The 26,287-nt window shown below is 42.5% G+C and overlaps 2 protein-coding genes across 6 annotated transcripts; one reads left to right on the top strand and one right to left on the bottom strand.

Moving 5' to 3' along the window:
• Positions 1–12,532: 12,532 nt before the first annotated feature.
• On the bottom strand, positions 12,533–13,875 carry LOC120434294. Its single transcript, XM_039602107.1, has 3 exons — positions 13,802–13,875; positions 12,702–13,248; positions 12,533–12,576 (listed from the first exon to the last, which is right to left on the bottom strand). Exons 1-3 carry the CDS (start codon positions 13,873–13,875, stop codon positions 12,553–12,555), a joined length of 645 nt encoding a protein of 214 aa, XP_039458041.1. The 3' UTR covers positions 12,533–12,552.
• A 4,488-nt stretch (positions 13,876–18,363) lies between these two features.
• On the top strand, positions 18,364–26,069 carry LOC120437593 (V-set and immunoglobulin domain-containing protein 1-like). 5 transcript variants are annotated; one of them, XR_005611269.1, is made up of 4 exons: positions 21,198–21,480; positions 22,844–23,182; positions 23,979–24,090; positions 24,807–26,069. XR_005611269.1 is itself a non-coding variant. In XM_039608140.1 (4 exons), the coding sequence occupies exons 1-3, from the start codon at positions 21,417–21,419 to the stop codon at positions 25,010–25,012; spliced, it is 609 nt and encodes a 202-aa protein (XP_039464074.1). In that variant the 5' UTR covers positions 21,198–21,416; the 3' UTR covers positions 25,013–25,059; positions 25,753–26,069. The 5 variants fall into 5 exon arrangements, 3 of the variants coding, with proteins under 3 accessions (XP_039464075.1, XP_039464074.1, XP_039464073.1); XR_005611270.1 differs by having other exon boundaries at positions 23,923–24,090; XM_039608140.1 differs by lacking the exon at positions 23,979–24,090 and having other exon boundaries at positions 24,807–25,059; positions 25,753–26,069.
• The last annotated feature ends 218 nt before the right edge of the window (positions 26,070–26,287 follow it).

Genomic DNA, 26,287 nt, shown 5'->3' with positions numbered 1-26,287 from the left:
TTGTGTGCACGTGGGATGCCTGGCTTCTGTTGGGTTTAATCTTATGCTAACATACATAAGCACATCTCTACCTCCTCCTTTTTTCTGAAACAACACCCCATTCACCACCCCACTTGTTTCAGAAACATCAAGATAAAACGGTTCGTCGTAGTTGGGCGTGGCCAGGTCTGTGGCCCTTGACAGGTCTTGTTTCAGCGAAATGAACGCTGTTTCTGTGGCTGGCGTCCAGGGCAATTCAGCCTTAAGGTTTCGAACACCCACCTTTTTTATCAGGTCCCTTAAAGGGGCCGTTTTGCCTGCATAGTTAGGAATGAACTGTCTGCTGTAACCTGTCAGGCCCAGAAAGGAGAGGAGCTCCTTTACAGTTCGTGGTTTTGGGTGTGTCAGAATCTGGTCTCTGTGTGTGTTCATCAAACCCACTGACCTGTGCGCGATGACTCGGCCCAGAAACGTTACTTCCGGTCGGACCAACTGCAGCTTTTCTTTACTTACTTTGAACCCACATTCTGCCAATCGGTTCAGAACCACAAGCGAGGCTGCTGTACAGGCCGATGCTGACGGGGCTGCAATGAGAAGGTCATCAACATACTGAATTAATGTACAACCTTCAGGCAGGTGGCATGGTGACAATGCATCTTTCAGCACCTGATTGAAAATGCCTGGGGACAGTGCAAAGCCTTGTGGCAGGCGTGTGTATCTGTATTTCTGGCCTCTGTATGTGAATGAAAAAACATCCTCAGTGACTCATGCAAAGGGAGACAAAAAAAGCATTAGCCAGATCGATGCATGTAAACCACTTTTGGTCCCATGAGATGGCGGTTAAAGCCGTGTATGGGTTTGGCACCGGCACAGTGTCAGTGCGCAGTATGGCATTAATGGCCCTCAGATCATGCGCCATCCTGTATTTCCCTGTCCCTTGCTTCTCCACCGGCAAGATAGGTGTGTTCCAAAATGACTGTGAAGGCTCAAGCACACCTACTTCCAACAGCCCTTCAATAGTTTCTGCAATTCCTTCTTCCGCTTCTGGTCTGTGTCTGTACTGTGGTCTGTTGATTGGCGCCTCCGACTTCAGCCGAAACAGGACGGGCGAACAATTAGCCAGGCCAACATCCGTGGGCCCTGTTGACCACAAACTGTCAGGGAGCTGTGAAAGCGCTGCAACTGCGTCAGGGTGGTCTGTTTTTTCCCTGCCATGTGTTCTTGAAATTTCTTTGTGTTCTACAACCACCGCGTCATTAGACAAGCAGGTGATGCGATAGGTTTTGCACTTGGGTGCATACCAAACGTTTGGAATTTGAGTACTTTGCCACGAGCCGTTCTCCAGGGCCCGCTTGACCATCGGTCCCATTTCTCTAGCCTGATGACCTATGTGGACCGCCAATGTGACATGGGGAGCTGAATCGGAACCCATCTCGTACCAAGGCAGTTGTTCTTCCGTTAATTTCACCGCAGCTGCTACTCCTTCCGCCCAACATAAATGTTGTGGCAACGCCGCGTTCAAATTTGACCTTCGAGGTCAGATTCAAATTGTTCTCGGTATGTGTCATCGTCGTCCCTATCATAAAACAGAGTGACGTGGTAAGGGTCACGCGGCGGGGTGTAGACGGCCAGGCTCATTATCCAGGGTCTCCACAGCTCATATTGTCTGAGAATGCCGTCTTCCACCAGCCTTCCCCAGTAAATGTCAGCGGTAGCTTGTTCAGAGTCTTGGATCAGATATTGAGTCTTTGAATGTGTCCCCAGGCACGGGAACTGTCTACCTCCCGGAAGAGTAACTGTGAGTCCATCTGTAGAACACATTATGGTTGCTCCCAGTTTCACGAGCAGGTCCCTGCCCATGAGATTTACAGGTACTTGTGGTGACACTACATATCTGTGCCTCAAAGTCTGTTTCCCCAGCTTCGTCAGTGCTGGATCAGTTAGTGGCAGAGTCATGGGAACCCCAGAGAAACCAACCACGCTCACAGTGTGGTCTGAGAGTGTTGCACTGTTCGGTGTGGATGTAAGCGTTGAGTAGGTCGCTCCAGTGTCCACCAGGAAGGTCAGTGGTGTTCCTTCCACAGTCATCGACAGCATGGGATCTGCCGTTCCCACACCGTCCGGTTTCTCAGGGCCCCGTCAGTATTGCTCTCCCTCCCAGCCCCAGTCCGCCACTGGATACTGGGCGACTGGCGCTGCACCTGGGTTAGGAGCTTGATGTCCACCTCTGTATGCACCTCTTCCTCTAGGAGCTCCACGTGCCTGGGTGTGATAGCCGCGCTGCTGAGTGTTGTGGCTTGGTCCGGGGCAGTCTCGCGCCCAGTGTCCTTCAACTCCACATCTGTAACAGGCATTCCAAGACGTGTAGCTGGGATTCCCCGTACCACGAGCCCTTTGTCCTCGCCCAGCGTAACCACCACGCCCTCTGTATGGTCTAGCCGCCCCCCAATTTCCCACGGGTTGTCTCTGCCTTGGTGCATTGACGGGCCAACGGTCATCAGGATACAGGTTGGGGTCCAGATCTGGCCACTCAGGCACAGGATCAGGCTGTGGCTTTGCCACCATCATTTTCTTTGTGGCTTCCTTACTTTCCTTCTTTTTCTCACTTGCTTTGTCTTTTGCTTCCGCCAGCTGCAGCTTCACCAGCCACGCCTGCGCCTCTTCCAACTCCTTTTTCTGTTTGTTCACCTCATCCCGTTCCAGCGTCAGCCGGTGTGTTAAATGCCGCTCCCACTGGGTGGAGTCAGCGACAGCAAAGTCTGGATTCTTCTCTAAATCAGTTCTCACCTGCTTAGGCAGCCCTGCCAGCACCGCAGCTCTAAACCAAGCTCGTGATTCTCCTTCTCGGCCAGGGTGTATCCCTGTCTCTGACAGCCACTGCTCTTTTGCTCTCGCTAGAAACTCTAGAGGTGTGTGTTGCGGATCCCAAACTATTTTAGGAATGGCTCCAGTATTTGGGGTCGGGTACTTCTCACGCACTGCGTTCGCTAGGGCATTTCGCACTTCGCGGTATGGCCTGTTGTTGGCGTAGCTGGTGGTTCCTGCCATTTCCTCCACGTCCGCCAGCCCACATGCAACCATTGCCCTCCCCGCTAGGGCGCGGAAGTCCCCAATGGCGATCTCTTCTCCTTCCGTTAACGCATCCAGCTTCCTCAGCCATCTTGCTCCTCCCTCTGTGACAGGTGGCAGTTGTCTGGCCAGTGCTTCCAGATCCCTTACCTTGTATGCCCGGTAGATCGGTTCATGTTTGGGGCCCACTATTAGCGGCATGCTCCAGCCTGCTCTCTCAACTGCATCCTCAGCGTCCGCTTCCCTGCTCTTCCTGGACTTCCCCCCGGTCGTTGGGGCGTCAAACACTGACTTGCGTTCCGCTCTGGCGTCGGACTTCAATTTTTTAGTTTGATGTCTGTGCACCGTTCTACTGCGCAAGTTCAAGTTTTTGTCCGGGTCACAGGCATCTCTTCGTTCAATTTCCTCCTCTTCTTCGTCCAAGTCCTCTTCTGATGAAGTCCTGCACTCTGTCATGTCCTCCTCCACAACTTTCGTCAAGGACTTATGCTTTGTGCGTGAGGTCTTCTGGTCCTTCAGTTCCTCTTCCATAAGTTCCTTCAAGGCTTTCTGCTTCACCTCGGTCAGTGTTTCCACCACGGCCAGTAGAGCGTCTCGGTCCTCGTGCATTCGCCCATGAACTTGCCCGTCCCACCTATCCTGCTTCTTCGTGCTCTGCTTGCTTGCTTGGTAGTGTCTCTGTCTTTCCTGGTGCGGCGGCTCGACCAATTCTGACCTTCCGTCTTCCTCATCCACCTCTTCAGTCGCAACCGCTGGTGAGGCTTCGGTGTGAGACACCCCCGGCCCTGCTGCTTCTCCTAGTGAATCTCTCCTCGTCCAGGCCCGGCTACACGATGTCACACCGGGACCTGTGGCACAGGCCGTCTGCGTCCCTGCGTTCTCCCTGTTGTGTGGTTCCACCACCGTCATTTCTCCAGGTTGGGTTGGCCCGGTCGTGCCTGGGTACTCGACATTTACGAGTCCTCCTATCACAATGCCCGTCTGTCCATCAGGGCCCTGCACCTGTCCTCCGTCTAAGGACATCACTGGCATCACATAAGGGGGAGGAGTCCCCGCTCCACCCAGCTGTGGCGGGGCGCTGGGAAGTTGTGGGATCCACGGGTATATTGCTGGTGTGTGAGGATTATTTACTTCTTCTCCCTTCAACGTGAGTTTTGCCATTTTGTCCTCCAGCTTTTCATTGTCTTCCTGTAATTTCTGCAGTAATTTCATCATACTCACCGTGTCCTCTTCCTTTACTGGCTCAGGCTGTTCCACTTTGTCTTTCATCCAGGATGATACTGCATTGCACATCATCATCCACTTGCAGCAGTTGCCATGCATTGCCTTCAAAGCAGTCATTTCCTTTTTTATTTTCCGGTTAACTGAGCGGCCTCCTGATTCCTCCTGTAAGTTTTTTAGTTTCTTCTCACATCTCTCTCCCTCTGTTCTAAGCACAACCTCCAGAGCTGTCCTTTCATCTGTCCCTTTGTGTTGTAAGTCAAAAATTTTGCTTACCTCTGCTTCCATGGCTCGGCACTCTTTTTCGGCTGCTTTAGACGTACCTGTACAGGCCATCCTTATGGCCTTTTTCAGCTCCACTACCTGATCCTTCAATGTCTTGTAACGTCTCTGTCCGTTGGCCGAGGTGTCCGCCATTTTGTGATTTCCTGCAAGACAGCACGTACCTCTTCAAAATGGCTGCTGTCGGCTCCTCCCTGCCAGTCACCCTCCGGCACTTCCCTTTTCCGCCTCAGAGCTCGTCTCTCCGCTCTAGGAGTCACTTCCCTTTTTAATTCTGCTTGGTGACACAGAGAACAGTGAACTCAGGCCTCACCACACAATATTGTCTGCTCAGTCAACCCCTGAGCAACAACCCAGTTCCCGTCGATGACATGAACCTGAAAATGATCCCCACCAATAAACTTAATAACTTTTATTCTAGTGTCTTGCCTCTAGTTCCATGTTTAACAATATTCACAAACCTTTACAGCCCTCAAGGGACCCTGGTGTGCCTGTCAGAAAACAGAGCTGCTGGCTTTCACGCTTTAGTGAACAAACAGGAACCACACCCTAGCTCTCCAGGGACCAAGCATTTCTCCAGGAAATGTCATCTAATATCCACCACTGTCTAACAGAAGCATGTATAGAGTAACTCCAAATGCATAGCTATTGTAACCCAACATGAACATTCCTACATGTCTTCTCCACTCCCTCGTGCGGAGGCCCAGTGTACAGTATCGACCTCCTCGCACAGGTCTACCATTGTACTAAACAATGCAAAGCTCGTGATCAACCACCATGCTATTTGTGATTCTGTGATAGTGGTCGCGACTTCAATTTCAATCGGGTCATCTGGTGCGTCCGCCCGTTCTCCACGAAACACACGACTGGCTCTGAACTGGCCCTCTCCCAGGGGAGTAATTGTTATTCTGCAGTGCCCAAAAGTCAACATGTCACTGCATTCATGTGTGCGCTGTAAGCAATAAGATTGTATCAGATGAAACACAAGAGCAAATTTAGGTATGCCCACGACAGCTATGTGGCACACCCAGAGCAAATACAATAAAATACAAAACAGGCAATGTTGCATAACGTATAAGAGAAAATGTTTATCAGTTTATAGTTCTGCGGCCTCCTCACTATTCTCTTCCACAATCTCACGTAGTGTTGTTACCAAGCGCAAACACTCATGTAATAACAGGGGGAATTCTGTTTCAGTCAAGTTCACAATTAAAGTGTAGTCACGCTCCGTGAGCCCTACTTCACAGCAAACACGCACTTCTGTCTCCACCCACCATGTTTGTCCGTCCGTTACTGGAGTCAACACAAGACTGAAAGTGAAGCCGCTGACATCCCTGCGCCCTTCCCCCAAAACCGTGTGGTATCTTTCAGCCATTAACTCTACACGGCAGTGCACATTAGTGTATTTGCAAAACAAAGTTGTCTCGAGCAAAATCAAGCCGAAATACAAAGCAATCTATCTGGTCCACTGAAAATCAATATCAAAACCCCGAAAGGCGGAAGCACAAAAGGCGGGAAAGTCCCGTTCGGCGTCAGTAGGAGTGGGACCTCTGTCGGGATGACAGTATAAATCCAGCACCCGAAATATAATAACACTACGAGCGGTAAAGTCTAATAACACTTGTGGCGAAGGCCTTACTGCCGCAGTTACTGTGAAGCCATACTCAATGTTAGAAAACTCAGCGTGACAGCGACAAGCGACGTTAACAACGTCTCCTGTCCTGGTACACTCAACCACACAAGAACCGTTATCGAACATGCGAGCAAAAGGAAACAAGCAATTATCCTTGCCACTCAAACATAATGTCAAAATCCCTGAAAGCAATTCCACAAAAAGCCAAAAAGTCCTGCTCGGCGTCCGTGGGGTTTAAATTTCTCTGCTGTCTACAGTATAATGCCAACGCCCGAAAGATAACAAGACTACTACATGCAAAATCAACCAGAGTTTCCTCTAACGACCCTGTTACTGCAGTAACTGAAAAGGCATACGGAATCCCTAAAGTCACAACGCGACATCGAGTGGTTACGACATAAAAATCCCCTGTCCGTGTGTATTCAAGTAAACAATATCCCGAATCTGACATGTGTATGTGCAGAAGCTTTAACGCAATATTAAAAGAGTGTCAGTATAAACAATCAAAACGCATAAGTCATATGAGTTTCAGCAAGTATTATAGCATTCAGGGATGTATAAAACTAAACACACCTCATAGGTCATTTATCATATTTAACAATCATAATGCCAACAAAAATATAAATAAAGGCAAATCTTCCTTAAAACACCACTACAAGTCTTCCTTAAGCCAGACTCTGCAGTCAGTCATTAGACACTCATTAGTAAACAGGAAATATCAGTCTAAATCAGTCACAGGCACCTCATTTACATAGACACAGACACTTCCTCAAAATAACCAGGGTGCTGCAGTGCCTGTCACAGACAGGGCCTTCACACAAACAAAGAAATTATAACACACAGACGTCTGATATCTTAAAATATTTACAAGGCCTGAAATTGAAGAACCTACCGAATTTAGACAAAATTTTAACTTAACCCTCCAAGGGACAAACTCCCTGAGTTTTTATGATCAATTTAACCAGTCTCGGCCCCGGGCGTGGTCACATATCTAATGCCCTAACACAATTTAAAAGCGTCAACCAACTCAACCCCTGCCAAGAAGCCCTGTTTTGGGGACACTTCACATCCCAGGCTTCCCGGTTGTAAGTCAAAGGTAGACGCCCGAAACCCGGTTTCTACTAACCAAAAAGTGCATAAACCGTTCCGAGCGGCAAAGTGGGCGAACCACTAGTTATTCTGGAGTGCCCCAAGCTCCACAGTGACCAACTGACTATCCTCATAGAGGACGGAGTCTAAGCGTCCCCGACTCCGCAAGCGTTACCTCTGAGCAATGCACTTGTTAGACTCCCAGAGTCCCGTATTATTTTAATTATTTTGAAGACACCCCGAAAATCACAACCCCACCATATCGGTGTCCAAGCCCGGCTTTATATTCAATTGAGACTTTAATGTCACAAAGTTCACCAATTACCTATTATTCTAAATTGTGTTTAACACTGTAACCTCATTAACTTGTCTTAATTCACTTTTCCTTTACAGTTATTTCTTCTTCACAACCATTTATAACTTCTCTTAATCCTTTTACTCTTATATTCAGTACTTCTCCATATACATATAATACCCAGAATGGTAACTTCTTAAATGATCGCAACACAAACATTCACCAGTAATCTAATGAGTAGACATTAATTTAAACATCCAATTCGGCACACTTCGGAGTAATTCAACAGGTAGTGCCTACCTTTTGAGATGGGCTGCCCGTTTGTCCACTCACTTCGATAACTGGATCCCGTCTATGGACCCTCTTGACGTCCACAATGCCAACAGCGTCTCTCCCTTCCAACCATGGCCAATGCACCAATTGTTACGGGTTCAGAATTGGTGGAGAGTACAAAGGCAAGACAGTCCAGAAGATTTGGGTTAAAGCGATCTTTATTGAAGTATTCGCGCGGGAAGACAGTCACTGCACATGTCAGCAAGGGTCTTCGCCAAAATTATACTTCAGACTGCTTTTATAGCATCAGGGTATTATAACGCCCTTCTAGCGTTTACAAGCACATAATTTGCATGTACAGAACATTCATGTATTTTAAGCATAAAGTGCAACATCGAGGTTCCTCTTTTGGCATCTTCTTTCCAAAAAAGGCAATGGACTCTGGCCTCTGCAGTCTCCAGGGGCTGGTCCTCTCCACACGTCATCTGTTGTCAAGAAAGCTCAAGTGCAACATGTTTGCTCAGTACATTCAGGCCTATGGTTAAATCTAGTTCTAGGTTATATGTGATATATGTGTGTTTTGTAAGCATGTGTGCGATCTTTCTTAAGCTCCAGGCTTTTAACCAATGTGTCACCCAGACAGTCACGCTGAATGAAGCTTGAGACCTTTAATTACCTGGGAAAGCTTCAACTCCTTATAAGCACGGGACTGCAATGTGTGTATAAAGACATAATAATACTAAAAGTGGTTATGCTGCACCTGTAATAAGGATTAATGTGGTGTCAGCGTGTTAAATGATTACTCTGGTGTTCGTGTATTAACTGTCATCTGACCAGTTTAAAGCTATACGAGATTATATTAATGCTGATTAATATGCTATCTAATATATTGTAGCAGTAAAGCAATTTCCCCTTTTCCACACACTACAACCTGGGTTTGCCTCTTATCTCTAGTTATTTTAAAATTTAAAAACTGTACAGTACTCTGTATATAGTAACCATTGTCCTTAATGTAAATATGTAAGAAAAATTGTGTATGTTTCTGTTCTGTGTCCTGTGTACTGTTTGTTTGTTTGTTTGTTTGTATATGTGTTTTCTTGGCTGCTGTTACAACCAAATTTCCCCTTGTGGGACAATTAAAGGATTATTCTATTCTATTCTATTCTATTCTATTCTATTCTATTCTATTCTATGTTCTAAATGAAGCTTTGGATGTCACTGTTCACGCAACTCTGGCCAAACGAATCAAGCCTCAACAAAGTAGCTCTGTCCCAAAACCTAGACTGCATTTTTCACAGGTAGACCGTGAAAAGTCAAATACATATTCTTCGGACCATAAGGTGCACGGGATTATAAGGCACATTAAGCAAAACAAAGCAGTCAGATAAATCAAAATTTATTTAACTCATTCTTCTTGCTTTCTCCACTTCTGTACCATTGATTCATTAATGTTGTATTCTATCACAGCTGCTCTATTCTCATGTTGTTGCAGTATATTAATGACTAAGATAAGATAACCTTTGTTAGTCGCATGCATGGGAAATTTGTTTTGTTACTGCAGTGGACAGTGCAAAGTTGCATAGACAAATAATAGAAACACTGGACTATGATATCAATAAGATACTGTACACAATAGAATAGAATACAATACTATATACAAATAACTAAAATAGAATAAATGAGAATCCAAATACTATATACAATATGAGTATAATACAATGATGCCAGAAAGAGTATTGCACTTAGTGTTATTACTATTGCTCTTAATGTGGATGTGTGTGTTTGATCACCTGATGTCCAACCTCATATTGTGGATGGATTATCTCACTAGTTGTTCTCATGATTGAAGTTTGGTCCGTTTACAGCATCCTGCCATGCAATTGCATTTTTCTCTAACCATCAGGAACCCTCACGTTAACTTTTATAGAGTGGAAAAGTGTTAGCGTTCATCCTCCAGCTTCACTGTTTATGTTATGGTAACATAACTGTGTAGCTAGCGATCACATAGCACATTATTTATCACCTCAATCAATTTTCCTGTTGACTCCTAAGGCAGCATAGGCGCTGTGGAGAGCATCCTCACACAGAACATCACATCGTGGTTTGGGAACAGCTGTGTGAAGGACCAAAAAGCTCTCCAGAGAGTGATCCGTACAGCAGAACGCTGCTACAGGATTGCTAAGTGTTCTCTGATTGTTCGGTGACCGTAAGCAACTCATCTTTTTGTGCTCACTTACTGTCAGCACACAGGGAAGATTTAATGGTTCCTCTTGGTGCTCCTCCTCTCCTCTCTTCTCTTCATCACATTTGTCCTACTGACATATTTCTGTCTTTGTTGTCGCCTCACAGGATGAAACATTATCAGGAGAAGAAGCTAATCTTCACATTCTGAAATACATGAAATCTGGTTTTGTCTTTAGCAAACTATCAGAGTAGTTAATGATGAATTTTGTTCATCAGTAAATCGTTTTTTAGTTTGTTTAGAAGAAAACATGATATTTATAATCTTCTCTCATGTTTAGTTTGTAGATGTTAGACTTGAGGAAATGAACTTAGTCACCCTTCCTCCTCTGTGTTATCATGTTAGTGTAGTGATTTCTCAGATTTCTCAGGGATTTCTCAGTTCCCCAGGATATTAATCAGTACTGGGAATAATGGTGTTGTTCTTCCTCTGCATTAATGGTAACTGAAAAATAGACTGAGTACAGCGTCACTGATTGCAGACTCTTCTTCTCTGATTGCTTCCGTTGCCCTCCATAGATAAAGTTTAGCTAAGTCACTGTCAGCATTTAGGCTCTTTCAGGCTTTTTCTGACTGTGTCATGAACTTAAACATTTCAACTGCTCGCTGAGGCCTGTGGAGTCTCAGATGTAGATCTTGCTCTTTTGCTTTTTGGAGTTTCTCAGACTCGTGATGTTTTCCTGTATTCTGACCGTACACATGTTGTACAGGAGGTCATGACCTTTAATTCACTGGGACAAGCTGATCCATAGTCAGAGACAGACAGAGCAGGGCGTTGTCTCTGCACATCTACCAGTTTTATCAAAAAAACTTCATTTCCTGTTGCTTTGAATATGCAGGATTTGTTTGTCAAATATGTGAGTTTACAGCAGGAGGAAACAGGGATGTAGCTGGTAATGTGATGGGCACTGATGTTACACAGATATAAGACGGGACTGTATGAGCATAATGTCAAAGGGAGATAAGAGGCAGTTTGGTCTGTGGGTACTTGGAGGAGAGTTCAGCTCACCCACAAATTTGAACTTGTTACTTCTTCAAAAACATTTTTGAACTATTTACTTTTTGAAAAGTTTTTGCTTGTGTGGAATAAAACTTCAGTAAGTTACTTTTTAACGTAGATGGGATGTACAGATCACTTTTTTATCTTTGAGTGGATTTTTGTTCCATCTTGATGATCAGAAGAGTGTTTGAAGGTTTCAGAGATGCTTCAGAACAACAGTGAGTGTTTAAAATGAGCTTCTGGCCTTTTAGGTAATTGCAGTCACTTAATTTTCAGGAAGTGCTGCAGCGCTGCATGCTTTCTCTCTCTCTGCAGACTATTTGCTGCTGCTTGTCTCTACATGTTTTCTCTGTGTGTGTTTCTGCTGCTTCTTTGTCCCTCACTGTAAACAGATGTACTGAGAGACTCCTGCACTGATGTTTCACAGGAAAGTGCAAACAGCCTCACTGGTTGTTAAGGGAAAATCCCAAACAGAAGTCTGCCAAGGTAAACAGAAACACAGTGAGACAATATAATCAATTACATGTACATGGGTGAACGTGTCGAGAGACAGTCACACAGTACTCTTCTTTATTGCAGGTTATATAGGCATGCGGTTATCACAACAGAGCGGAGGCAGTCTCCGCTTATTCTCAGAATATAGATTGCTTAACAGACAAATGCATATCTTGCTAAAACATTCTGTCCATACTATACTAAACGTCTGCTTAAGAGGAGCTTTCCGTTCTTCTTTACACAGGAACTTGTCTTCACAGGCATTTGATAAGCATAGGCAAGGCTTCATGTTTATCAGGGTGAATCGTCATTCAGAGTTTACACAATCACAAGCAAAGCATATTTGAATAATAAACAAAATCTTTTCACATTTCCCTCCTGTTGTTTAACTTTCACACTAGTTAAAACACCATTGGTTTATTATCTGTGCATGATTTCTTGCAGTGCATTTTTAATCAGCACGTCATACATTGGTGTATCACAGCATTTCAGTGTCAGGTGGATTATCATCATCTTCGTCCATGGGCAGTGTCAGGTATGCCTGCACATGAACTGCAACAACTTTATTAATTATTGATTGTACACATGGCAAGATGCAAGAAGTAAAACAACAGAGTAGGAGTAGAAGAACTCCTACAAAAACCAGTCCTTTTATTAAAAGAGATTTCCAGGAACCACTCAACAGCCAGGTAAGCCAATCTTCAGTGTTCGTGACATAGTCCTGTTGCTGAGCGTCCCTGAGTTGTTTCAGCGTGCGTAAGGCGTCGGTCATGTTGGAAGAGTGAACATTATCTGGAATGTACGTACAGCATGTGTTGTTAAAGAGTATACAGAGTCCTCCTTTTCAGCCAGAATCATGTCCAGTGCGACTCGGTGTTGCATCACAGTTATCGCAGGGCATCAATCTCTTCATTTTGTTGATTGTTGATTTTGCATGAGGCATTCAGGAACAGTCCAAAGCGGTAGTCCAAAGTTTCAATTCTTAACATGTTCTTTCCGGTGCCCACCCATGGAAACAGTGAGTGGAGGACCTTTTGTCCGGTGGTCCAAAGCTTAAATTCCTCTGGCACATCACTGCCATAGATGGGGTCATGTGGTTGTAGTGTGGAGACGTCTCGTCGTTGTCTTGTAGTCTGAGAGCTATTTACAGCTGACATCCTGAAGGTGTGGTCTGAAATGAAGATTGGGGCACAGGTGCCCGTCCATCCGGGTGGCAGTATGAAGTAGGCACGTTGTCCACACAGCCAGGCCATTCCTTGCACCCAATAGGTGCCGTTGCTGGGCGCGGACGTGTTTACAGGTGCGCCCTCTCCGTTGGCAGCGGTTTGGTTACAGTTGGTGGTGTTGCCTAGGGGTCTGTTACCGTTGTCTTGTCGGTAGCACATGGAGTGGTTCTTCCCTGGGGTTTGGTCCAAGAACACTGGGAAGTGAATGGACGTGTTCCGATTTGTCACGTTGAAGTTGATCCAGAAGAGCTGGTCACACGTTCCGTTGTCAAGTCCAGTGTTTTCAACGGTGATTACCTCGTATTGGGGTGGTCCCTGGAAGATACTAAAAAGGTTAAGCGAATAGATGATAGAGCTTGTCTCATTAATGATGATTTCCTTATGTTGATAGCCAACGCCCGAAAAGCTGGCGGCACGTTTGGCTTGTGTTTTGTTCTTTATTGTCCTCGAAAAGTGCGAAGAGTCCTGCTAGGAGCAGGAGGACAGCTGCTAGGACGGCGAGTGTCTTCATGACAGCCAAACACACCTAGATCCTCGGGTGAGTAGACTACTGGCGAGAAGTAGAGGGCGGGATATACCCAATCAGCCCTCTCTTCACCAGGTAGATCACCAGAAGGTAGGGGTGCTGGAGTCTGAGTCTAGGCCGTCACTTACTTTCTTGCAGTGGCTTTGGTGAATCCAAGATGGTCTCTCTGCTATCTTACAGGCAGTTGGTGTGGTGATAAGCACTTGGTATGGGCCTTCCCAACGGGGCGAGCTCCAATTCTTTCTATGGAGAACTCGAATCAGGACCCAATCACCTGGCTTCAACCTGCAAGATACTGGAGAAGATTCAGAAGGCAATTCATTGTTTAAAACAATATCTTTGTTTTCCAGCAGTTTTGACATCCATTCTGCTAGTGTAGTTTCTCTGATTGATTTATCTAAAGGTTCACTTGTGATTGGCAGTGGAAATGGTCTGCCATGAATGATTTCAAAAGGCGTAAGTTTTTGTGAACCTTGTGTTAATCTCATCCACATTTTTACTAGGCCTATGCACTCTGGCCACGGCCTTCCTGTTTCTTCCATACATTTTTCTAAGCCTCTGTTTTATTGTGCTGTTTGTCCTTTCTACTAGGCCGGCACTTTGAGGATGATAAGCACAGTGATATTTGATGTTAAACCCTAGTGCTTAGGGTTTCGAAATTTAGAGTGTAAAAGTGTTTTGGAGATTATATCTCCTATCCCTCCTGTTGACGCATGGAGAGTAACTCCATGTGTCACTAAGGCTGCTGTTTTGTGTAAAGATTTTGGAAGTATTGGTTTTCCTTCACAAATCATCAAGTCATCTCTTAGTTGCGCTCCGCATTTCAGCCATTTCTTTTGCTCAGCTGTGGGAGCTGCTTTTTGTTCATCCTTTGTAATTTCATAGTCATTCTTCTGATGTGCTGCACACTTGCAAACTGCTAAATGTCGCATCACATGAGGAGTTTCCTCCCATGTAAACAGATGTGTGCCATGATAAAACCTTCTCCACACACTAGAAACAAAAAACTAATTTCAACCGTTGTTACATCTTATTCACTTATTTTATAATACAGTTATTTTTTCAAATCTAATATCAATCAGCTAATTTGCATATCAGCTTATAATGCACTAAATTGACAGGTCAACAGAAATGCACGTTCAAAAGATTATCACAAAAGAGAATTTCCTCCATACAGTAAATTACTTGTGTTGCATCAATCAAGGAGAAAGCATCTCACAATTTATTGTATTACCAACTAAATTTATTGTCTGGTCACTGCTTGGTCATACCAGACTCTCTCTGTGTCTTTATTTTTCCTTCTCTGTTTTCACAAACGTTTCACTTATTGTCCTGCAAGCTGGAGAGTTAAATGTCAGTAGTGGGTAAATTCAGCAGTTGATAACAAAACTATTAAGTTTTTCCTGTTTTAACACCAATGTGAGATATAGAGCGCACATATAGTGTGTGCTCTAGTGTAAGCTGCTCTTCATTGCATGTATGTGTGTTAGCACGCTTGCATGTAAGGCCTCTGGGCCTGTCTCACCCAAAGGGCATTTTCTTAACAGTTGCCTTTCACTCGCGTGTGTTAAGAAAGGCAAATGTGCTTGTAGCAGTTGTGAGATTATTATGCTGTCATATATTACATTATACCTGTAATCAAAATGAGTGAATCATGATACTGCTGTAGGCCACATCATACTTCTTGTGTAATCAGTATGTAGTTTTAGTTTGCATCACACTTCTTAGTTAAAAGAATTTGAAAATCATTAGATTTATTAGATAGGTTTGTATTATCCTATACTGCTGATTTACTGTGAGTGAGTTACACTGTTTCATGACATTTCATACTGCCGAGTTATGAAGAGAATATTGTATTCAGAGAGTAGGGCCTCTCTTTTTTTTTTTTTTTTTTTCAAAACAAGAAACTAAGTTTTAATTTCTCAGCCTTGTCACATAAAACAAAACAGATAACCCAGCTCTCAGCTGGCTCTGGACTTATCATCATCAAGGACACATGGTGAGAGCTACTTCAGAAGTTACAGTACTCATCACTCAAGCAACATTTCAAAAAAAAACAAAAAACAAAAGAAACAAAAAACAAAACTCAGCACACTGCACAGAGAACAACAACAAGACATAACTGAAGATGTTGTTCTTGTTTGTTCTCCTTGAATTTTAGAATAAAGTTATTACATCTGCATTAGTAAATCATATGCCTAATCATTATGTGTAACTTGCTCATCAGCTTGGTAGTGTCCACATATTTAATTCATTTTATTCAGCTTCTCAATTGTGTAGCTTTAGCTGTTGCATACAGGGTTTGGCTTATTAGTTGTTAGTATAGGTTTGCTCTTCATCTTAACAAAGTCTCATCTAAGATGACAGGTTTACAAGCAGGTCAAGTGTCTCTATGCACCTGATTAGTGTAGTTATTTCCTTATTTTCTTCATCTCCTATATCATTGTACTGAGTTTGAGCAAACCTTAAGCTTGAATCAGACTACTTTTAACAATCTTCCACCTCACATCATAACTGACTGAGGTGCCTCTTCCTATTAATAGTATGTCATTATTAATGTTATCATTGTATTGTTTTTCCTTTTTATAACAGCAATAGTATATCACAATACACTACTTTACTACTAATATACAATAGTATATTAGTTTATATTTTATTATGTATCCATCAAAGGCCGATGTGACCTGCAGTTTCACATCTTCCCAAGCTGGAGACATTTTCCTTGGCTGAACAATGACACAGCCTTAATATGCCTTATGCATCTCTCTTTTTTTGATATATTTTGTGTGAATTATCTGGTTTCACGCATTCTATTCATTCAGCTTGGTTGTCTTCCCAATTTTGTTTCATTGCTTTAATTTAAGTTAACCTTAATTTAACCTTTTGTTTATTCCACTTCATTCCTCTTTCCATGCTTTAAAATATTACAACTCTTGTGTATGCTTTGATTTCTTTTTAGCTTCCTTTTCAGTATTTATTTCTGCTTGGAGGGTTTCTTATAATTTAGTTAATGCATTTTCCTTCCCATGTCGGGCATTTAGTTTTCTTTGGATTTCTCCATCTATATGCACTAATTTGTCCGGCGCCTGGACATTTCTTTTCTAGCCACTGCTCGTCAGCAGTGAGTTTTGTTGCTCTATTTCCCATTTTCTTATTTGTTTTATATGTTTATTTCTACTTATTTTATTTCTTTCTTTATGTATTTAGCGCTTAGTAATACACACACACACCTGCGGCGCTTTCACTGGCACGAGAACAGAGAGAGGTGGCTGACACGCCCTTCTACTTTTGAGCTATTCTTGAAAGCGGTGTCACCTTTATGTGATAAAACACGACCTTCCTCTCAGTTCACCAGTACTTCAGCGACCAACAGTAAACAAATCAGTGGAATAGTTCAGCCTCCTTATTGTGCTGTAAAATCAACTTATTCCACCAAAAAATAGACAATAAAAGACAGACAGTTTTAACGCTGCTCACGCTACCAGCCTCTTAAGGCGGCGTGCTGCTTCCAGCCACTGTGGGCGAGCTAGGCCTATTTTACCCTTTCGGGGAGCTACCAATCACTTATGACGAGCTCAATCTTTATTTTAGTGCATCCAACCCTCTGCGGGCGAGCTGACTACCAGTCCTCAAGACGAGCTTAATGCTTCCAGTCTCTCTTGGACGAGTCTATTTCTTTTAAGTTTCGTTTTCGTTTTTGCGCAAACCTTTATTATCTCAAAGTGGTCTGTCTTACCTTGGTGCTGGTTTCTTCAGATGCACCTGATCAGCCCCCGACGGTGCGGACCACTTGTAAAACGTTGACCAAGACCCGAATTCACGCTCTTGGGTTTTATCACACACCTAGTGCGTGAGCTGCCGGCAGACTTCAACGTGGGCTTCTCGCACCGACGGGACCTGGTGAGGTGCTTTCTGTGAGAGCTGCTTTAAATAGGCTGTCTCATCCGGCTCGAAGGACCAAGAAATGTTAAGGGAAAATTTCCCAAATAGAAAGCTGCCAAGGTAAACAGAAACACAGTGAGACAATATAATCAATTACATGTACATGGGTGAACGTGTCGAGAGACAGTCACACAGTACTCTTCTTTATTGCAGGTTATATAGGCATGCGGTTATCACAACAGAGCGGAGGCAGTCTCCGCTTATTCTCAGAATATAGATTGCTTAACAGACAAATGCATATCTTGCTAAAACATTCTGTCCATACTATACTAAACGTCTGCTTAAGAGGAGCTTTCCGTTCTTCTTTACACAGGAACTTGTCTTCACAGGCATTTGATAAGCATAGGCAAGGCTTCATGTTTATCAGGGTGAATCGTCATTCAGAGTTTACACAATCACAAGCAAAGCATATTTGAATAATAAACAAAATCTTTTCACACTGGTTCTCCATAAAGAACAAAGATTTGCTCATTTGCTCATTTGTTCATTTCCTGTTACTGTAAAACCCCTTGTCACATTGCATATGTGGTCAAATGTAGGTGTGTTGGTTTTGCTAAGCAGAAACATCTGAGACGTGTCTGTAAAACAGGATGTCAAAGCAAAACAAGAGACAGTTGGTTCAGCTTTGTGGTAGAGTTGAGCTCACCTACAAAGTCTTTTTGTTCACAATTGATTGTGTTGAACAAACCTTGATCAGGTCCCTTTGGACCTACAGAGAAAGCAGATGGATTATACCTTATATTATTATTATATCTTATATATTATAGATTATATCTTCCACCATTTTCATATTGTTCCAACCTGATGATCAGAAGAATGTTTGAGGATTTAAGACTTTCTTAAGAGCAACAGTAAAAGTAAGTATTTGCTGTCTCTTTTAAAATAATTTTCAGCCTTTTACCTAAAAAATGCCACATCCTTTATAGTGGATGTTAACCCTGTAAAGCCTGAACCATGAAATTATTTCTAGAAAATTCTAATATTATTGGTCCAACATATCAAATGTCAGTTTAACACAACTTCCGTAAGTTTCTAGTTTGAACAAGTGGCTAAACGACAAAACTTCCATCTTGTTAATCTGATGTATTCAGGTTTAAACGCAGGTTCAGTTATTGAGTGAAAACACCAACAGACTCAGACATTTAGGACAAACTAAGAGTCAGATCAGCAGAAACAGAGAACACGGACATGTCTGCTGTAACTGCGTCACTCTGCTCCACACTGATGGTTGTCCTGTTCGTCTCTGCAGGTGAAAGTTAACTTTGACATGAAACAGGAAGTAATAGTATTGGCTGCATAGTAAAACTATTTCCCTGAGACTTATTTTCATATTGATTCCGTTTTTCTGTTTGTGATGATGAAACGAGAATCAAACTGCCGTCAGAAACAAAACGTTCTTCTGCTTCAGCGACTGAAACAAAATCTGTTCATACATGACGACACATGAGAGGTTCTGATTTTGTTCTGTGGAGATCGTTCAAGAACTGAACACTAAAACTTTTCCACTTCGCCTCGTTTCTTATGACGCACTTATTTCTGCGCATCCTCAGTCCAACCTACCAAATGAGAAAACCCAGGAAGGATCCATCTAAACTAGATAACTACAGACCAATCGCTCTTACATCAAATGTGTGCAAGTTAATGGAACGTATGATAATGGCAAGACTGTCCTTTGAACTGGAAAGAAAAGGGGCTTTAGCCAATTACCAAAGTGGTTTCAGGACAGCTCGAAACACAACTGATGCTATTGTTAGACTTGAGAATGTTGTTAGGAAAGCACAGGCCAATAAAGAATCTGTTTTGGCAGTGTTTTTTGACATAGAAAAGGCATATGATATGTTGTGGAGGGATGGGCTTTTAATCAAGTTGCATAAGTTGGGTATTGGTGGCAGGACATTCAATTGGATCCAAGACTTTTTATCTGGTAGGAAGATCCAAGTGCGAATTGGGTCTACAATTTCTAGTCAGTGCACGGTTGAGAATGGGACGCCACAGGGCAGTGCGATTAGTCCCCTGCTTTTTGTTATAATGATCAATGATGTTTTTTCTGATGTTCCTGAGGGTATTGGGAGGTCTTTGTTTGCTGATGATGGTGTGTTATGGAAAAAAGGAAGAAATATTGAGCACCTAGTGGGCAAGGTTCAGGAGGCTGTAAATATGGTGGTTGAGTGGGGATTTGACTGGGGATTCAGGTTTTCGGTGGAAAAAACAAAAAAGATGTTCTTTACCAAAAGAACAGTGAGTGAGACTTTGACATTGAAACTGTATGACGAGGAAATTGGGAAAGTGAGCTCTTTTAAATACTTAGGTGTTGTGTTTGATTCAAGACTGACATGGAGGGAGCATATTGACCGGATTGAAACCAAATGTAAAAAACGTTATTAATGTTATGAGGTGTGTAGCTGGGAGGGGTTGGGGAGCAAGCTCTTCTGCTTTGAAAAGACTTTACCAGGCATTGATTAGATCTGTCTTCGATTATGGGTGTGTGGCATATGGTTCAGCAGCTCGTTCTGTGTTGAGACGTTTGGATGTTCTACAATCGGAAACTCTTAGAGTGTGCTGTGGAGCTTTTAAAACATCTCCAGTCAGTGCCCTACAGGTGGAGATGGGATAAATGCCCCTACATCTTAGGAGGAAGCAAGTATCAGTGAATTACTGGGTTCATCTTGGTGGTCATGGTGATGCACATCCTACAAAGGAGGTACTTTTGGAGTGCTGGGAGTATGGAAGAAGTCAGGCGGATCATTTTGGAAAGGTGGGGAATCAGTGGGCTAAGGAGTGTCATGTGTATGAACTTAAAATGTGTCCTGCAGTTGTGTTCCCTGTGGTTCCTCCATGGTTATTGGAGACCCCTCCTGTGGACTGGATCTGAAGAGAAAATTGAAAGGAAGAGTCGATCTTGTTTCAGCATTTCATTTTCACAGCTTGAATGAATACCCTGGGTGTATTCATGTGTTCACGGATGGTGCTAAAAGTCCAGATACTGGAATTACAGGGTTTGGAATAGCAGTTCCATAAAAAAAACTATTGAAATAAAAAGATGCAATTCAAAGGACTGGCAGTGTACACGGTTGAAATGGTAGCAATTTTGGTAGCATTGCAATGGGTAGAGTGTTCCAAAATCAAGCAGGTGGTAGTATGTTCTGACTCGGCAGCTGTTCTTTCAAGTCTACAATCGTTTTGTTCAAAGACGAGGCAGGGTATGCTGTTTACTATTCTGGAGACTATAAGCAGAATAAGGTGTTGTGGTGGCAATGTTCACTTTCTTTGGTTGCCAGCTCATGTAGGGATCAGTGGAAATGAAAAAGTGGATGGGTTGAAAAAAAGAGCGTTGACTAAACATAGGACTGAGATGGAAATTAAAAGCAGCGGATCTGAAGCAAAAGGTATTGTTTGGAGGCGGGTTGTTCAGGAGTGGCAGAAGTGGTGGGATTCAGGGAGTAAGGAGAGGCAATTGTATCATCTTAAGAAGGAGGTGGCAGGGTGTAGGTTGTATAGGGGTAATTGGAGAGAAGAGGTGGTCATTACCAGGCTTAGACTGGGACATTGTGCATTAAATAAAACACTACAGATGATAGGAGAACATGAGACGGGGCTTTGTGGAGGAGGAGGAGACGGTAGAGCATGTAATACTGCGGTGCAAGGGTTACGATGTGGAGAGGAAAGTTCTGCAGAATAGATTGAAGGAGCGGGGAATTTAATCTGAAGAGTGTGTTGAAGGGTAGTAGGGCACAGGTGAGGGAACTGGTGGGGTTTCTGAAGGATATAGGTGTTTATGTAAGAGTGTAGGTTTTTATTTATTTATTTTTTTATACAAACGTAAACTCACTCTCTGACCCATACTCCGGAACAGTAGGAGGCGGTAATGCTCCTTTACGCTGGTTGCCAAACGCCGTTAAACACAAAGAAGAAGAAGAAGAAGAAGAAGAAGAACCTACCAAACGTCACTCTAACGCGACGTCCTTAAGAGACACTGAAGAGTTTGAACCAGCAGTTTTAACTTTCTTTAAACCTTAAATTTAACATCGTGCAGTCAAGTGTTAATCTTAAGGTCTATTATGAACTGAAAATACCAACAGACACAGACATTTAGAATAAATTAAGTCAGAAACTGAGTCAGATCAGCAGAAACAGAGAACCAGCACATGTCTGCTGTAACTCTGCAGTCACTCTGCTCCACGCTGGTGTTTGTCCTGTTCGTCTCTGCAGGTGAGATTTATTCCGTATTAAAGCAAGCAGGGTGTCTTTGAGATAAAACATGAAACATCAGCTGCATAGTAAATATATTTCCCGAAGACTACCACCATTCAAACTTTAAAACGAAGACAAGACATTCAACTATTCAACTTGTATTTATTGTTTCAATATCTATTATACTTTTTCTTCAATTCCAGTTTAAGTTTCATGATGTTTTTTCAGCCGTTTCAGAGTTTATAATGGGTGTGTATGGGACGGAATGTTGCCGCTAGAGTGAGACAGCTCAACTGCTAGAGTGGAAGCAGGTCGAAAATTAATCTTAAAATATTTTTTAAAACTACTGCTGTGTCCGCGGCGTTTGCTCTACAGCCATCATTTTACCCTCAAAACGTAGCCATCGCTGTCCTCTTTCCAACACCGTGTCTTTCAAAGCTCAGAGATATCAATTTTTAAACTGTGTGGATCCAAGTGGATCACATTCTAGTCATTCAGTGATTCAAAGAATATGAACTTTTAATATTCTTTCAGATGTTTTCTGACTCTAAATTGTGTTTTCTCATTTCTTATGTTTTTCTAATTTACATTTAAAACATTTTCAGCTATTTTCCAACTTCGTCTTCTGTGTGAACATCAGCTTTTAGCAGTTCAGCATTTTTGTTTTCAGGATAAAAATCCAGTTGTTTTTTTTTTTGTTTTTTTTTATCTCATTCAAAATGTTTAACTTAAAATTCAGCAATTAATTCATTTCAGTGCATACATTCAGATTTCAGCATTCACACTGCAGTTTCTTCAGAAAATGCATTTTCTAGTTTTCATATTGATTTAGTTCCGTGTATGTGAAGCTGAGTGGAGTGCACTGCTGGGTTGCTCACAAGGTCTGGTGGTGTCTGTGGATTTACCCGCTTGCTCAGCAGTGCAGTTTCCAGCACAGAGACAAAGAAGTGTAATGTGTGTGTCAGTGTGATGTGTTGTAGTGTCAGGAGTCAGTATACAGCTACAAAGCTTTTTGTTCAGTGTATACAAACAGCTGTAGCTCCATAAAGGCAGCATGCAGAGACTCACAGTGTCTTATAATGAGAGGCTGCTTTCTCTCACACATTATGTTCACTTATTATCAGCACATGTTGTTGTTTGTGGAAGCTGCAGGAACTGTGGAGTCTTTCCAAAATGATCTTGTACTGATATTAAAGGGTTTCTGGGAACTGCAGTGCACCAATCACTTTATTACAGCAGGTATTGTTCTTCCTTTAGATTCTTATTTTAAAGCAGTCAGTAAAAAATGGGATTTAACACAAGTGACCTTCACTTTAATTGTCTGCTGTACAGTTGTTTGTGGGCCTTTAACCTCTCTGCTCTGTGTTGTTTCCTTTTTTAGACCCGAAAAACATCACAGCTGAGTCTGGACAGGATGTGACTCTGACATGTCGAGCTACAAATAACAACAAAAACATCATAGTTGTAGAGTGGAGCAGAGCTGACCTGGAGTCACAGCATGTTCTTTTGTACAGGCATGTGCAGTTTGATCCAGAAGAGCAGCATCCATCTTTTAAGAACCGGGTGGATCTGCAGGACAGACAGATGAAGGATGGAGACGTGTCTTTGATTCTGAAGAATGTGACGATTAATGACACTGGAACATACGAGTGTCGTGTTCAGAGACAGAGAGAAAGTTTAAGTCTAATCACCAGTGTCTACCTGAGTGTTGTTCCTCCAGGTGAGTAATCAGTGGTGAAGCTGCGTCCTTGCTTGTTTTTTACCGATTATAATTTGGAGGTGATTGAGTGCTGAGCTAACACTAGAATCAGGGGATGTAGAAAATTATACTTATTGCTACCTCTAGCTTGAGAGTTAGAAGGGCCTGCACTGACCTCTTAAATCTCTAAGCCTGGTGAACAGTGACTGTCAATAATTCTATTGTTGTGGCACCTATCCTTAAGCACATACAAGCACACATTGTTAATAGTCAGTATTTCCCTGTATAAATCGTTGGTTGTTACAATAAAAAATGTCAGTTAAATATATCATACAGGAGACACACACAAAGTGATATTTGAGAAGTGAAATGAAGTTGATTGGATTTACAGAAAGTGTGCAATAATTGTTTAAACAAAATCAGGCAGGTGCATAAATTTGGGCACCACAAAAAAAAGAAATGAAATCAATATTTAGTAGATCCGGCTTTGTAGAAATTACAGCCTCTAAACGCTTCCTGTAGGTTCCAATGAGAGTCTGGATTGTGGTTGAAGGTATTTTGGACCATTCCTCTTTACAAAACATCTCTAGTTCATTCAGGTTTGATGGCTTCTGAGCATGGACAGCTCTCTTTAACTCACACCACAGATTTTCAATAATATTCAGGTCTGGGGACTGAGATGGCCGTTCCAGAACGTTGTTCTTGTTCCTCTGCATGAATGCCTGAGTGGGTTTTGAGCAGTGTCGTTGTCTTGTTGAAAGATCCAGCCCCGGCGCAGCTTCAGCTTTGTCACTGATTCCTGAACATTGGTCTCCAGAATCTGCTGATACTGAGTGGAATCCATGTGTCCCTCAACTTTGACCAGATTTCCAGTCCCTGCACTGGCCCCACAGCCCCACTGCATGATGGGACCACCACCATATTTTACTGTAGGTAGCAGGTGTTTTTCTTGGAATGCTGTGTTCTTTTTTCCTCCGTGCATAACGCTCCTTGTTATGCCCAAATAACTCAATTTTAGTTTCATCAGTCACAGCACCTTATTCCAGAATGAAGCTGGCTTGTCCAAATGTGCTTTAGCAGCTCTGTTTGTGCTGTGGGCGGAGAAAAGGCTTCCTTTGCATCACTCTCGCATGCAGCATCTCCTTGTGTAAAGTGTGCTGAATGCTTGAACGATGCACAGTGACTCCATCTGCTGCAAGATGATGTTGTTGGTCTTTGGTGCTGGTCTGTGGGTTGACTCTGACTGTTCTCACCATTCGTCGCTTCTGTCTATCCGAGATTTTTCTTGGTCTGCCACTTCGAGCCTTAACTTGAACTGAGCCTGTGGTCTTCCATTTTCTCAATATGTTCCTAACTGTGAAAACAGACAGCTTACATCTCTGAGACAGCTTTCTGTATCCTTCGCCCAAACCATGATGGTGAAAAATCTTTGGCTTCAGGTCATTTGAGAGTTGTGCCTTTCTCTTATTGTTATAGATATTTCTCCTGTTTACTATTTTTTCCTACTCTCTGCTATTTATATTCACACAATTGGTGTGTAGCAGCCACAATTTTGTTGTACTTGTACAACAACAATAACCGGCTATTCTATTCCTGTTTTTATGCTTGTTTTTCATAACACCTCTCACCTGTTTCTTACCTGCAGGTCAATCAGGAGGACACAAAGAAGATAGAAGTAACAAAGATGGAAGGAGGGAGGATGGCTCTGTTATACTGATTGTTGGTCTGTCGGTTTCTGCTGTGCTGCTTGTTGCTGCTGTTTTTGGATTTTTTATCTACAGAAAACATAAACAACAGCAGAGTCAGGAGACATACCAGCCTCCTGTTGAACTACAGCCTGTCTCCTGCTGAGTCTCCTGCTGCTGTTCAGACTCTCGGTGTTGTCAGTGAATATTCAGGTACAGACAGATGATCTGATCATCCAGCAGACAGACATCCAATTTTGTATTGAAACAAACACACTTCACAGGGAACTCAGAAATTAATCAACCATAACATTAAACTATTGACACTTTTTTTGCTAAGGAATACAAGAAAATCACTATAATTTAGCATCTTAATCAACCAACAGATAATAATATGATTTAGTTAGTGTTTTTTAAAAGAAATTCTGATTTCATTGTAAAATAGCAAATTTGAAATGTCATGGATAACAATAATTATAGTTTATCATTAAAAGGTTTAAAAAGTAATTTACCGCTATGTTGAGGTTAGTTTTTGGTTATGCCATGTTTAACAGTAATCATGAATCGGGAACAAATGTTGTTTGCAGTTTAAATTAAGTTGTGTGTCTGTTCATTTAGTTTGGGAAATCATTTGTATTTTTAAAATAATGTTTAATCCAACTTCATTATTTTAGTTTGGGCAATTTTTTGATTTATTCAATTTGTATTATGTTTGTGTAAATCAATACTTTATTAATCCCTGAGGACACTATGACTGAGATTATTGAGTGAATGGATTCATTGCTAAGTGCTAGAAAAATTATTAGTTATGCAACTCTGAAATTAGAGCTATACAGCACCTTTTACAGTATGATGAAGGAATCTCTGTCCCTGTTTCTCTTTCCCTCTAATCTGTCTTTCTCTCAGGCCTTGTTGTGGTTCCTCTGGCATCTGTCATCCAAAGCACAGTTAGTCAGATTCTCTCTGTTAACCCACACTTTCACAGAACTGGCTCTTGAGCCTGTGTGCTGCTTGCTGCCTTTAACATTATCATGACAGCTGTTCAGACTGTTAGTGTGACTCTGGGAGCTGCTGTGTCTGTTCATCTGTGTAACTGTTTTCTATGAGAGTGTCACACATCTGTTCCCAGGATAACTTTGTAAGAAGTGCATAAATAAAACTCAGCTGTCGTTCACTGTGAATGATTTTGCTTCCTTGCAAGTAAATAAATGCGATGAAGCTCATTACTCTGAGTGTCTCACTTTATAAGAGAATTCTTCTAACAGTAACTTAATAACTTTGGTCTCACTGTTAATCCACACTTGAGCCTGTGTGCTGCTTGCTGTCTTTAACATCATGACACCTGTTCAGACTGTGTTAGTGTGACTCTGGGAGCTGCTGTGTCTGTTCATCTTCAGGATTTTCATGAAATTAGTTTAAAGGAAGAACAAAACTGTTGTTC

Source organism: Oreochromis aureus, linkage group 3 (assembly GCF_013358895.1).
Source record: "Oreochromis aureus strain Israel breed Guangdong linkage group 3, ZZ_aureus, whole genome shotgun sequence".
Lineage (NCBI taxonomy): Eukaryota > Metazoa > Chordata > Actinopteri > Cichliformes > Cichlidae > Oreochromis > Oreochromis aureus.
This window is presented reverse-complemented; position numbering and strand designations above follow the sequence as displayed.